Here is a 13,697-nt window from a genome sequence, read left to right on the forward strand (position 1 = left end):
TGGTTTTCTTTTCAAGGTGATTCCTATGTTTCCCCTCATGACTTCCCCAGGTGACCAACCTCCGTTCCAAGGTGTCCTACTCTGCCATTGTCACTCTGGGAGAGCTCTCTGTGACCTTGAAGAAGGACATGGACTCTGCAGTGGATGAAGTTGCTCGGGTCCTTCTCCAGATGGTGTCCAGCTCCCCAGAATTTGTTCAGAAAGCAGCCAGTCAGACCCTGGGGATCATGGTGGAGAATGTGACTCCTGCACGAGCAATGACTGCTCTCATGGACATGGGAGTCAAGTAGGTTCTTTTTCTTTTAGTGATATTCTTCACCTTAGTGTGTGTGGGAGGGAGAAGGGATGAGACAGAGAATGGGAATGGTGGGAGGGAAGGGTCCTGTATCCTGCATCTTCTGTGAACTCAATGCCTTGATTCTCCAACCAGCCTCTCTTCTTTCCTCTTGTCACCTACTTCTGCCCTCCTCCAGCCTATTAGTTCTCAGAATCACAGAACTGTAGAATATAGGGAGTTGAAAGGGGCCCATCAGAACCATCAAGTCCAACTCCTGGCCTTGCCCAGAACAGCCCAAGGGTCACACCAAGTGCCTGAGATTGTTGTCCAAATGCTCCTTCAACCCTGTCAGGCTTGGTGCTGTGACCAGTGCCCTGGGGAGCCTGTTCCAGTGCCCAACCACCCTCTGGGTGAAAAACCCTCTTTCCTGATATCCAAAGTAAAGCTCCTCTGACTCAGCTTCCTGCTGCTTCCTGGAGTTCTCCCCAGTCTGTCAGATTTTCCTAGATGTGGTGATCGGTGGGGAAGTGAAAGTGCCTGCAAAGGCAAAGGATAGAGCCTTGTGCTTTTGTGGGAAGAGGGACAATTGCAATTGCAGCTGTGAGTAGTGTTTGGTATTTCACAGTGCTAACCACAGAGGCCCTGGGAAAACCATGTCTCCTCATGATGCCATTAACTTGAGAAATGAGGAGGGTCCTTGCTGGGGCATGGAGCACGTGGGGGACAATCTGCTGGGTGTGGCACAGCCTGCACAGCAGGTGCAGCTCCTGCCAAAGGAGTCTTGTATGACTGTCCTGGCCTTAGAGCTCTACTTTCCATCAAACTGATGTTTCATGTTAGCCTTGAGATCATGAATCACTTTAAAGGCACCTTCACAGGCTGACTGCCATGGGACAGTTGAAGCAAATGCTGCCTTAAATGTTGGTGCTGGGCCTGATAGTTCCCAAGAGACACTCTCTAGAACAGGACAGCCTGGCTAAACTGCCTGCCACCCTTTCCTCAGCTTTGCAATAGGGTAAAACATTCAGATGGATCCATTGCCAAGGCCCACAGAAGAAACAGGCTGCATTGCTGGATATTCTGCAACTTCACGGTCCACAATGTGTTTTCCCTGCATTTGTTATTTTCCAAAGTTCTGCAGATTTGGGGATAAATGGCTGGAAAGAGCCTCAATCCTGCTGCAGCTCTGTGTAGTGGGTGCCCTCTGATGGGTCAGCATCAATTGTTCCAAATTTCTAAATTATTCATATGTCATCTATTTCTTTAATCTTTCTCAGAGTAAATACTGTGAAAGAAATTGAGTATCAGACAGTGCAGGGAGACTGAATTCTCCCTCCTCCGTGCAGGCAGGCCTTGTGTACAATGCTAACTTTGTGTTTAGCTGAGGCCAGAACCTTGTGCAGGTGTCTGCAGGTGCAGGGAGAGCCCAGGCTCCTTCCCCCAGCAAGGGCAGGGAGCAGCTCTGGCCAAGGCCGGCGCTGCTGCTGCTCCTTGTCCCTGTGCCCAGGGTTTGCTCTCTCCTCCCCAGCAGCCGCCCCGCCCCGGTGCGCAAGTGTGCAGCCCAACTCCTCCTGTCCCTGATGGAGAGAATTGGAGTCACCCAGCTCGCAGGCACACCCAGGGCTGAGAGGCTGCCACACGTGGCAGGGAAGCTTGCTCAGGACTGTCACAAGGACACAAGGTAATGATCTTCATTTCACCTCCTAAAACAGGAAAATCGTTTTGTGTCTGGCTATAAAGGTGCAACCACACAAGAGTGGAAACTAAAGGGAATATGAAGTTACCTCACGGTGTGAATAAGGCTCACAGAATCATGGAATATGCTGAGTTGGAAGGGGCCCATCAGGGTCATCAAGTCCATCTCCTAGCCATGTGCAGTGACCCCAAGAGTCACACACGTGCTTGAGAGCATTGTCCAAACTCTTCTTGAGCTCTGTCAGCCTTGGCACTGTGATCACGGCACTGGGTTGCCTGGGCAAATGGCTGTACTGGGAAACCTGAGGTTGGCCAGCAAAAAGGAACATTGCCAACTTTTTCCTGTGGCTTGAAGGATTCTTTACTGAGATCAAAAGATCTCAGATCTGCCAGTCCAACAATTCTGTTTGGCTTTAGGTGGACAAGAAAAAGCCAAAATGTTGGCTAATGTTCATCACTGAAGCATCCCAAACATGCATTTCTCATTAACTCCAGACTTTCCTAGAAATATTTCAGGGGTCTTTAGCCAACATATTCAGTCTTTCTAAACCTGTTCTGCAGATTTCTAGAATGCTGTTATCAGTGAGCTCCACATTTCTTCTTGAAGAAAACTGTGGTTTCCTAGTAGCAAAATCAACCCAAACCACCAAAATCCCCTACCTTTGATGATGAAATTGCCATGAATAGCTGCCAAGAGCAACTAGCAGAGCAACTAGTTGCCCCTGTGCATACACATAATATAGAATAATCAAGAGGATGCATGAGGTGTTTTGTCCTGGTTTCCCTGCCAGTTAAAGAAAGGCAAATTATTGTGCAATGGCAGCAAGACACTGCTAATAAGCTTTGACAACAAAGAGATGTGTTTTGCTTGTTCCCTGGGATCCTTTGATGCCACAGAAGCACACCCACAGTTTCAGAGTGAAATGGTATTTTTCTCTTGCCCCACATTTTCCTCTTGCCTTTTGTGTTCAGCTGACAGCACTGTGCAGTGTCAAGTGAGGTAAATCTCCCTCTTTGCTGAGTAGGTAATGCCTTCTCATGCAAGGATTGCACCTGATGAGTTTAAGGTGTCAGCCTCTTCTGTTAAAACTCTTCCTTTGTTTGTTCACTTTTCTTTTGTTTCCTTCCTTGGTGTCTTCCTTCCTTAGGCATTATGGACAGGAGATGGTGAAGATGTTGCTCAATCATCGACAATTTAAAATGCTTTTGGAACAATCTCTTCCCCCCCGTAACCTGGAAGCTATTCTGACAAGAATTCAGAAGAAAGTAAGGGCTTGGCAGGAGAAATGTCTCCTTTGTGCAAGTATTGCCTCTGCTAATATGAAATCAAAGATACCCAATCTGTCTTTAGCTAATTCCTCTTCTGCTGAATCATTTTGCTCCTGGGAATGAGCTGTTAATCCTCAGCCTGTTCATCTGCAGACCACAAAGGAACTGATATTATTAGGGAAAAGTGGGGTTTTGAATATTTTCAATATCGGTCACAAAGAGGAAAGGGAAAGAGGAGAAAATGGGTGTACATTTAAGTGTAAGCCCCCACCATGCTCTCTCTACTCTGCCCCCTGTAAAGCAATTAAGTGAGAATTGTGCTTCTGAAGATAACAGAGTCTTTGCAAAGGACACTGGAAGTAGTAGTACCAAGAAAATTCCCAAATTTACAAAAGATGTCCAAGTCAATCCTAGTTACTACAATGACTGTCTGTCTTTTGGGAATACTGCCCTGCTGTCCAGCCCTGTGGAGCTGGAAGAAGCTTGGTGAATTCAGCAGCATCCACTGGAAGATCCTTTGTTTGTTTGGGGGAGGATTTTGTATTTTGTTATCGACATTACAGAAGGGAGCCTGCCTTTGTGCAGGAGCAAGGAGAGTGAGTGTTGAACCAAATCGACTTCCAACACAATGGGCCAACCCCCAAAAGAGTCCAAATTTTTCTGTTGATTCCTTTACAAACACTTGTTGCCTACCAGTTTGCATTATTCCCATTTATGCTCAAGACTAAGAAATTTGGGATTTTAGACTGCTGCTCAGTCTGGTAGCACCCATAACCTGCCTTGGGCTATTGAAAACAAAGACTTGGCATCACTGAATCTCTGGTCAGTTTCCATCTATAAGTTAGGAAATATTTCCCTAAGCCTTGGTAGCAGTGGTCCTGGTTCTAACTTGTGTTTTAAACAGGGAATTTCCTGTTTTATATTCTAAAGATTGATGAGGTTTCTCTGTGTCTTTGTAGGGGATGGAAAACCAGAAGGCTGAAGGCCCATCTGTCAAGGAGCTGGTGAAGGAGAGGAACGATGGCTCAAAGAAGCCCCAGGGCACATTGTCTTCTTGCAAACGGTACTGAGCACTTTTCTTAGATGTGACAAAGCACATGACAAGCTTTACATGTCTCTTTCTCAGGAAAAACTTTCTGGCAGAGATGACCAATGCCACAGATTGTTTCCTTTCCCTACTCTAGGATATGCTCTAGGATAAAAAATGTCTACTTGTGCATTGTGCTGAACACAACTTCTCTGGAGGGGTTTCCACAAAAATGGAGAGACAAACAGACACCCATTGGTTGCAGCTCAGACAATCCAGTGCAGTGGCAAGGGCAGTGCTGTGGAGGCTGGGAGAGGGCCAAGTTTCTGCTGCCTGACTTAGGACAAGTAAATTCAAACAGTGTTGTATTCATATTGTTGTGTATCATATTTCCAGAGTCTCATACCTTCTGGGTGGTTTTCTCACAGCAGCTCTTCACAGAAGCGTTGTTGTCACTTCTCAGTCAGGCCAACTCTCCCTGAATGCCAACCCCCCCTTTTATCCCAGCTACCTCCACGGGCTACAGCAGCTGCCCAATTAAGGACATCACAGCTGCAGCCCATTTACAATAACTAGAATCAGGGCAGGGTCACTTATACAATACAGAGATCTTTTACTGCCATATATATATTTACTCAGGCCCCTATAAAACAGGGCTTCTTTTTCATCTGAGTGGAGTCATTTTCAGATAGGTGTTTTGATGAGAAATCTCAGTCTGGAAGCAAGATGCCATTCCACAAAGGTGGAGTTCTCATCTGTGAGGTTTGGCCTGGCTGAATCATGGTTTTCTTTCCCTCAAACAGTACCAAGTTTGAGTAGTAAGTAGCAAGGCAATTCCTGAACAACTTCAGTCAACGGGTGTCTGAATGTGGACTTTTTGCCTTGATATTCCTGTCCTTTGTGTAATTTGCTTGATGGACAGCATGTTTGGTTTATTTCCCCCTGTGCTGCAATCAGCATTTACGACAGGAATTTGCTCCCCACTGTCTCTTCATGGCAGTTGCAGAGCTACTTGTACCTGTTCTCCTCTGATAGCAGAGGGGATTTATTTAGCTCTGTCCTGCTCAGCAGTGTCAGGAAAGTGACCACATGCCTCAGTAGCACAGCTAGCATCTTCCTGTGCTCATGGAAGAAACGGGCTGATCAGGAGAATTGTTCCCAGTGGGGTTGTTAAGCTGTGCATCTAGTCTCTAGGGAAGCAAATGAAATGTGAGCGTAGTTCTGAGATGTCTGGCTTTTGTTTTTATCTGTTACTGATTTTCTGAATCCTTCAAATATGGCCCCATTTTTCTGTTCAGATGCAAATGAGCTATTTTCCAGATTGTCATGCCTGGTTGTAGAGACACTTCTCCAGAGTGATGAGTTTCCTTATTCTAAGACACACACATCCCATATGAGGAGGCATTTAAACTTGGCAGTAGTGTCTCTCTTTGTCCACAAAGCAATGTGACCTGTGTGCCCTGGCAGCCATCTGAAGATAGATCAGATGCATCTCATCCTTGGTTTTCCTGAGTGAGCACTGGCAAGAATGTTACTTGCAGATTGTCTGCCATAAAGATTATCATGAAGTCCACGTTGTTCTTCAGAGCCTCATGATTTTCCAGCTTGAAATCATATGATTAGGAAAGCTGGTCAAGATGTTTTGCTCACAATTAACTGAAAGTATTGTCTGTGGCTGCAGCCCTCTCCATAGAGAGCAGCAGGCACAACTTTGCCAGGCATTGTCCTTGGGAAGGATGTTAGAAGACCAGAGAAAAGAATGAGAAACAATTCTTATCTTCACTTGCTGCACCTGTTGTTGTGAACATGTGGAATGTGATATGGAGATTAATTTACCAAAGGCTAATTTCTTAATTGGCCACTGGTGATGGTGTTTTGGATTCAATTGGCCAGTCTGGTCTGTCTGTATCAGACTGTCTGTAAGGGCAATGAGGCATGGCATGGCACGGCATAGCAATTGATCAGCCTTCTGGAATGATGGAGTCAATGCTAATTATTTCCTCAACGGGGATGCCATGCTACGATAATTATCACCAACAGGTCCTCATTTGGTTTTATTTTCCAGGGTGAAATCTACCTCTGATGGACACCTCCTACACTGTGCAAAAGCCCAGGTCACGTCACCTCCAGCTGTGGAAGAAACGGAGCTGCTCCAGAAGCTTTACCATCTCCTGGAAGCCAAGGGGTTTCAGACAAGGATGGAAGGAGTGGAACTCCTCCTAGACCTGTGCAAAACCAGCCCCCAGCTCATCTCCACTAACATTGCCCAAGTATGTAGGGTATCTTCACTGCTCCTTTCCTTTAGCTCCTTTCCTAAGCCTGTAGCAGCAAAGTTAATTCAGTGTGTCTTGGCACTCTGTCCTGGCTGTTTGGGACACGCTGGTCCCTCTTACCCAGAAAAAATTTAATTCAGGTCCAGGCTTCAGGACAAGTTGTTTCAGTCCAGCTGTATTTGTCTGGCAGGTGCCTATTGATGCTGTTCATCAGATGATGGCAGAATTTTCTGCTGGTGTAACTGCTGCTCTCTCCTACTCCCAGTTGGGTGAAGTGAAGGGAATCCAGCCCCTGAAAGCATGGCAATTGTTCTCTAGACCAAACATGGGTTTGCAAAAGGAAGAGAAGTATCAGGCTGGGTTGGTTTCAACCCAGTTGCTTTTTTAAGAATGCTTTTATATACTCCATCTTGTCTTACATGGGCACAGCTCAGGCTACTCATTTCCCTTCTTGTTCCTGTTCCTCTCGGTAAAGACAGTGCTGGGGGGGGCAGTTCTTGGGGGTCTGTTTTTCTCTTTGGAAAAGGAGGAAAACAGCTAAGGACTCATCTCTGCCTTCCCCTCCCAGTAGCTGCTTTTTCCCTTTTTCCAGGAAAAGGTGCCTGATAATGAGGCTGTCAAGGGACTGAACCTGCTCTAATGAGAGCTGTACAGCACATTACATTTCAGAAGTCTACTTGTTACTTAGAGAAATGGTCCAGATCTTGGAAGAGTTGATCAGAGCCCTGCACTTCTCCAGACACTGGCTCAGAAACAAACAAAAGAAAACTTAGATCTCCTCCAGCCATAGTTTTGGCAAAATCATAATTGCCCTCAGTACCTGAGGCAACTGTATAGAAAACCGAGCATTGTAAACATCTACTTCCATTCAAAGCAAAGGTACTCTTTAGCATTAATAAATGGAATTAATTTAATGATTTATAGATGGAGAGAAATACCATAGGAACTATTCTGTCCCCAGCCAAACCTCCTAAAATCAGAAGAAAATCTTTCAACCAGCATGAGGTTGTGCCACCATTCCAGTGAGTGGCCCACAGGAAAACAGTGAAATTGTGCAAGCGAGTGCTGACCTGACAGAAAGGATCACTTTCATCTTTGACATTGCTGACTGCTACATCCACTCTTCAAACAAGGACATTTGAATCCAACTTTCACGTTGCTTGTTCTCTTCACAGATTTTTGAATATTTTGTCCTGAGAATATCTGACAGCCACAAGAAAGTGAAGCAGAGGGCACTGGACGTGCTGGCTGAAATCACAGGGGCCCTGAAAGATGCTTTGAACCCGGTGATCATTGGTTTGGTGGAGGGAATAACAAAGAACCTGAACTCAAAGGATCCCAGGATTCGTGGGGCAGCTGTGAAAGCACTGGGAGAATCCATTGCTCATTTGGGTAAGGCTGAGCCCTGTCAGGGACTCTCCTCAGCTTCATCTCTGTCTCTCCTGCACAAGAGAGCGCTGAGTGCCTTGACAGCTGCTCTTGTCTGTGGAACACTCCAGCTGACACCCACCAGAGGCTGTGCAGGTGCAGTCCTTATGCACCATCCCCAACAGGCTGGAATGGGATCAGCATTCCCCAACAGTCCCAGGAGCCGTTGGCTCTGTGCTGCTTGTCTGAAGAGCAAGTCCTTGACTGCAGCTTTGCTACAGTTCAGAGGCAAAGGGAGTTTTGGAGTTTGCTTGGGCACCATCTGACTTCCCAAATGAACAGCTTTGCTGTTGGCATGAAGGGACACTGACCCACCAGAGCTTCTGCAGAGCAGCCACCTGGGAGGCTCTACATTAGAGGCATTAGCTGCCTATTTTCCACTTTTCTTCTTTGTCTTCTATGTTCAAAGGGGAACTTGTGATTCACCAAGTTCATTTGTTTATATCAAACAGGTATAAACCCAGCTGTCAATGATGCCTTGTTCCACTTGTTGTTTTGCATGGGGCAAGATGGCCAGAGCAATTAACTACATAGGCAAGGGCTACTCTAAATTCCTTTGCCACACAGATTTATGTCAGGTCTGAAAATTCCATACTGGGGGAATATGCCTGAAAAAAGGAGTGTTGAAGAGGCAGGTCTTCAAGGGGAGTTTCCACTTTCTCCTCCCCAGCTGCTCTGTGATCTGAGGAATTGTCTGAATCAGTGCCTTTCTGTGTCCCAAGTATGGGGCTCTTCCTTTTTGCTCTGGGATGCAAAATCTTTTCCCTGCTTCCATGTGACTGAACCCTTGAGGTCTCTGATGTGAAATGTTTTAACACAGCTCCTGGTACAGCAGACATGTTTGGATTTACAAATGTGAAAGGAGGGCTTTTCTTTTGGAATTTAAAACCCTGCCAAGTATGCTGGAAGGAAAGAAGAATAGGATTCAAACATTTGCAGAAATGTGCTTGATTTTATAAAATGGGGTTGGCCCTGCCCTTTCTCCTATGACCTGAGCAAAGTGAGCAGAAACATGTTTCCCTTGTAGATAAAGTGTCACTGCTGAAAGAGTTCAGCTACCAATGGAATCACCTGAGTGGCCAAGCCCTGCTGGATGTCACTGAGTGTATCACAGGTATGGCCTCCCCTTCTGAGCCCAGAGCTCTTCCCAGGGAGCATTTACAGGGAATGCCTGTGAGCAGACAGCAGAGCAGCTCCTCCAAACCAGGAGGTGCTGAGCTTGTCCCTGCTGCCCCATAGCCAAGGCAGGTGGGTTTGGCAGGTTTTCCCTGGCTGCTGCAGAGCTGGGCAGCATCTGAGATGGGGGCAGTGCTCGGCCTGGGGCTGAGCTCTCACTGGGGCATCTCAGAACCACCTCCAGCAAAGGGAGGGCTAAAAATGCCCCAGCTGGCTCCTCTCTGGGGAGCTCAGGGACATCTGTGATCTTTGAGGGGAAATGGTGGCAAATGCTGTTTCAGGGCATCAGTTTGTTTTGTTCTCACAGAATTCTTGTTTTTCTCTTGGAAAGTTTTGAGGCTGAACTGTGCAGAGCCTGGGGGTCACAGCTTAGGTCAAAACTCAACAGAGGTATCAGAGGCACGGGTTTAGTGCAAGGCACCTCTGGGGCACAGGACAGAAGCAGAGTGCTGAGGCTCCCTGCCTGTGCTGTCAGAGTGGCCTTGAACTGAGCCTTTCAGGGTGTGCAAACAGTGTCTGCCTGTGTCAGCGCTGTCCAAAATGCTACAAATGCAGCTGATAATTGATTCCTCAGAGGAGCTTGCCATGCCAGCAAGAGCCAGGGAATGGAAAAATTATAATCTCAATATATAGTAGAGAAGATGACTGATAGCCTTGCTTTAACTGGGGCTAAATCCACTGCTAATTATGCCAACATCTTTGAATGCAAGGTTTAATACACTTTGTGTCTTCATTAGGAATCTCAAAAGAGCATGTTCAGCTATTGGGAATGTCAAAGGCCCTTTAAAGAGCATTTGAATAAAGTAGATCTCCAGCAATAGGGAGTTTGGTTTACCAGTTCTTTTGATCTCTTTTTCAAATAAAGGAATTAACCATAAATTAGGACTACTTTAGAAAAAGCAGTTGTTCTCTCTGAGATTTAGCAGGACCGGACAGCTGTTCCTCACATTCAGTAGTCACTGATGTCTTTAATTGCATTTAAATTCAAATGAATTCCCATTTTAAAATGGGTACCATAACCCTTTCTTGCTTAGAAGAATTGGTTTTGGGTACTTGCAGGAGCTCTTTCAATGTTGATGTCTGCTGGTGGATTAACAGCATAGAGAAAATGAAGTCTCTTCCACCACAGAATATTAAATTGCTGCTGAATAACATTTTGTCCGATTAGAAAATAAGAATGGTCTCCAGAGCATTTCAGGTTTTCATCTCTTAGCCAAATCTGCCTGTTGCAAGGAGCCTGTTGGCAGTAAACATTTGTCTGTGTTTGATACAGTTCAGTTCAGAAAATGGGCAGAGAGATTTCAGAGACAATATGAGAAAACACTCGTGTTTTGGTTACATTTCAGTCCCCTGTGTAGCATTTTTCTTTCTCTATGCCCCTATTTGAGTGGACATTATAAGAAAAAATGCCATTAACATTGGGAGGGGAAGTGGCATTAAAATGTGGAGATGCCCAAATGCCAAGGCAATGGGGTCTGGGTAATTGTCTAAGACACCCTGAGGTTTGAAACAGCTCTTTGTTGGAAGCCCCAAAAGCATTCTGCCAAAGACAACAGCTGATCACTGATGTTTCTCCTTCAGCTGTCAGGCAGCAGCTATCTCTGCTGGGCTGGAGTTTTGAGGTGTGTTCTAATCCTGCCCTTTGCTGTGTGCCACTGAGCACAGGGAAGAGCCAGAACAGACATTTGGCACTTGACATCAAAGTTACAAAAATGGAATCATCCCTTTTATTAGAAATCTCTCCATTTCCTCTCTATGGTACATTTCCAAATCTTCAGTGTTGGTTTAGACAACTTCTTAATGGAAATCAAAGGCAATTGGACATTTCATTCATTGTTCATGCAGAGATATTGAAATAATTTAGTGAAGGTAGGAAGTCTGCTACAGGGACAAGGGCTCTGGTTGGAGAAATTATTCCTGAGGGGTTGGTGGTTCTGTTTCCAGGATGATCAGCTGCATTGCCCATTTCTGGATCAAGGGGCTCTGGGTGCTATTTTGCTGCTTTTGGCCAGAGAGGCTGGCAAGAAGCAGAAGCAGAGGCGGATCCTTGTTTGCAGTGAGGCTGGTGGGTAAGGAGCTGTGTCTCTGTCCCGGCAGTGCTGGTGCAGGGGGTTCATGCCAGGAGCCCTGAAGTCGTCCAGCGCGACGCCCTGCCCGTGCTCTGGTCCTTCCTGGGGAACAAGGCGCTGCCTGTGCGGAGCGCCAACGTCCGCACCATGGCCACCAAGCTCGCCTCTGCCCTCTACAAGGTGATGGGCACTCAGCTGAAGAAATGTGCTGCCAGCAAGCCTCCACATGTGCGGGAAAACCTCTCCAAAATATTGGGCTGGTGAAGGTGAGATGTTCTCCAGAAAGCTGAGGAAGTGCTGAGTTGGACACCTCTGGATTTGCCTTTTTAGCTGTGCTGAAAATGACAAAATCCTAAGGAAGGGTGTGCATCTGCCCCCACTCTCTCCATTGCCCTTCCTAGTCATGGCATGGGGGGCCTGAAGCAGCTGCAGACTGAGGACAAGGTGAAGGGCAATCATGGCTCAGCCTCACACAGAGGTGAGGGGGGAGCTGGGCCAATCTGCTGGGAGGAAGGGTCTTGTGGCAGCCCAGAGAGGCTGTGCACATTGCCAGGGAACAGCTGTGCCCGCATGTGCCCCTGCAATGAGCTGTGCTGCTGCCAGTGCCCCTGGAGCTGTAGGGCTGCTGAGCTGTGGGGCAGGCAGAGGAGCAGGAAGGGTGCATGTGCAGCTGAGCCATTCCTGGGGAGCACAGGGCTCTGGGCTCCCTGCTGTCCCAGGGCAGCCCAGAGGCCAGGCTGTGCCTGTGCTAGCTCTGGGCAAGTGGCTCAGGGTTGTGCCCTGGCCTGCCTCAAGTGTCTGCCAGCAGCAGCATGTTTCCCTGTGCAGCTGTTTAGAAGTTTGCAGGAAATGTGTCCCAGGAAATACGGAGCTTCAGATGCTTTAGGTTTACATGGTGGCCTCTGTTAAACTTTGCCTCTCTGTTAAACTTTGTGTCTCCATTTTGCAGATCTGGCTGGTTATAGTCTTGCCAAGAAGTTTTCTCCAGACTCTTCCCATATTCCCTCACCCACAAAGTCCTCGTCTCCTGTCCAGAAGAGCTCTTTCCTCCAAGCTCAAGAAGAAGCTGCCGCCTGTATGAAGAGTGTTTGAAGAATAGGATTGATATGTTAGGCTTCATAGTTACAGATGTACATATGTTCTGATCTTTAGATATAGTTTTGAATTAATGTGTTTTGATTGTATCTTTAAAATTTGATTACATATTTTAATTGTATATATTTTTGATGATGAAAAGAAAATAAATAGATAAATAAATAAAATATAAATAAACCAAGAGAAGAATGTGAGACCAGGACCTGCTAGCCTAGAGATTATGGGAGTGCAGCTCACTCAATGTGCCAGTGTCCCACTACATCCTTTCCTCATTGGGCCTCTCCCTCTTTGGCCATGTTTTCTTTGTGTCATTTGTGCTGCTCTTTGTTACTTGGCATTACAACAGGGTCACCTGTTGACCTGTTTGAGGGACAATGGATCCAAAAGATCCTGTCCAGTCAAAGGTTTTTGTCTTGGTTTGGAAAGACAGGAGTCTGCTAAGGAAGGCAGGAGCCTCCCCTGAAATGGAGAATGTAAACCCTCCCCACCCCTCCGAATGGCTATAAATTTTAAATTAAGGGGCTCTCATGCAAAAATATGGGAGCAGGAAATAACAGTTCTTTAATAGGGAAAGGAAAAAATAAAAGGATAGAATAAAAAATGCAGTACACTAGAACAACACTGAGAGAGTTAGAACCCAACCTGACACCCTGTGGGTCAAGGTGTTGGTGGCAGTCCAATTGGAAATGTGGCTGCAGCCCTCCTGAAGTGTCAGGTGTGGTTCTGCTGGAGCGGGGGAGATCTGTAGAGAAGGATGTATTCTTCCTCTGAAGACCCCGTGGGAGAAGAGACAGCTGCTGTTCCTCTGGGGAATCCCATGGAGAAAGCCGTGCTGTGGTCTCAAAAACCTCTGGATTATATCTGGGTAGCAATGCTTGGCTCCTCCCTCTGGGTAGAGCATCTCACAATGGGATGTTGTAGTTCTTATCAGTCATGCAGTGACATTCAATACTCTGTTAACAGCAGATGTCCCCTCCAGAGGGAGGTGTGAATGTGGTCACTCAAAGAGAGAGATAAAGCAAACTGCCCACTTGACAAAGGTAATCTGCCATACAGATGGTAATGGAAAACATCTTGCATTGCAATCTTCAACACCAGCGCACACCAGATCTTGGCAGGGAATGTGCTGACACTGAGAAATTGCCAAATGACACTGAGAAATTGCCAACTTTCTGTGCCAGCAAACTGCTGGAATTATGCTGTGCAGGCATCTGAAAAATTCCAGATCTGGGCACTGGCAGTGTCAGCAAACACAAGATTGGGCTGGTGTAGGCACCAGGTATTTGCCTGGTTTTGGCTTTCTTTGCCAACAAATTGCTGCACTTGGGCTGTGGTGGCACAGGAAAATGTCCAGATCTGGGCATCGGCGGTGCCATCAAATACAAGGT

General features: G+C 46.6%; 1 protein-coding gene across 1 annotated transcript; it reads left to right on the forward strand.

Annotated features, from left to right (window-relative positions):
* The first annotated feature begins 6,151 nt into the window (after window positions 1-6,151).
* Window positions 6,152-12,515, forward strand: LOC135460399 (TOG array regulator of axonemal microtubules protein 2-like). The gene is made up of 6 exons (XM_064737217.1): window positions 6,152-6,187; window positions 6,334-6,538; window positions 7,717-7,933; window positions 8,997-9,083; window positions 11,243-11,480; window positions 12,164-12,515. The coding sequence occupies exons 2-5, from the start codon at window positions 6,467-6,469 to the stop codon at window positions 11,476-11,478; spliced, it is 612 nt and encodes a 203-aa protein (XP_064593287.1). The 5' UTR covers window positions 6,152-6,187; window positions 6,334-6,466; the 3' UTR covers window positions 11,479-11,480; window positions 12,164-12,515.
* The last annotated feature ends 1,182 nt before the right edge of the window (window positions 12,516-13,697 follow it).

This window comes from Zonotrichia leucophrys, unplaced genomic scaffold (assembly GCF_028769735.1).
Source record: "Zonotrichia leucophrys gambelii isolate GWCS_2022_RI unplaced genomic scaffold, RI_Zleu_2.0 Scaffold_38_522144, whole genome shotgun sequence".
In the NCBI taxonomy this organism is placed as follows: Eukaryota; Metazoa; Chordata; class Aves; order Passeriformes; family Passerellidae; genus Zonotrichia; species Zonotrichia leucophrys.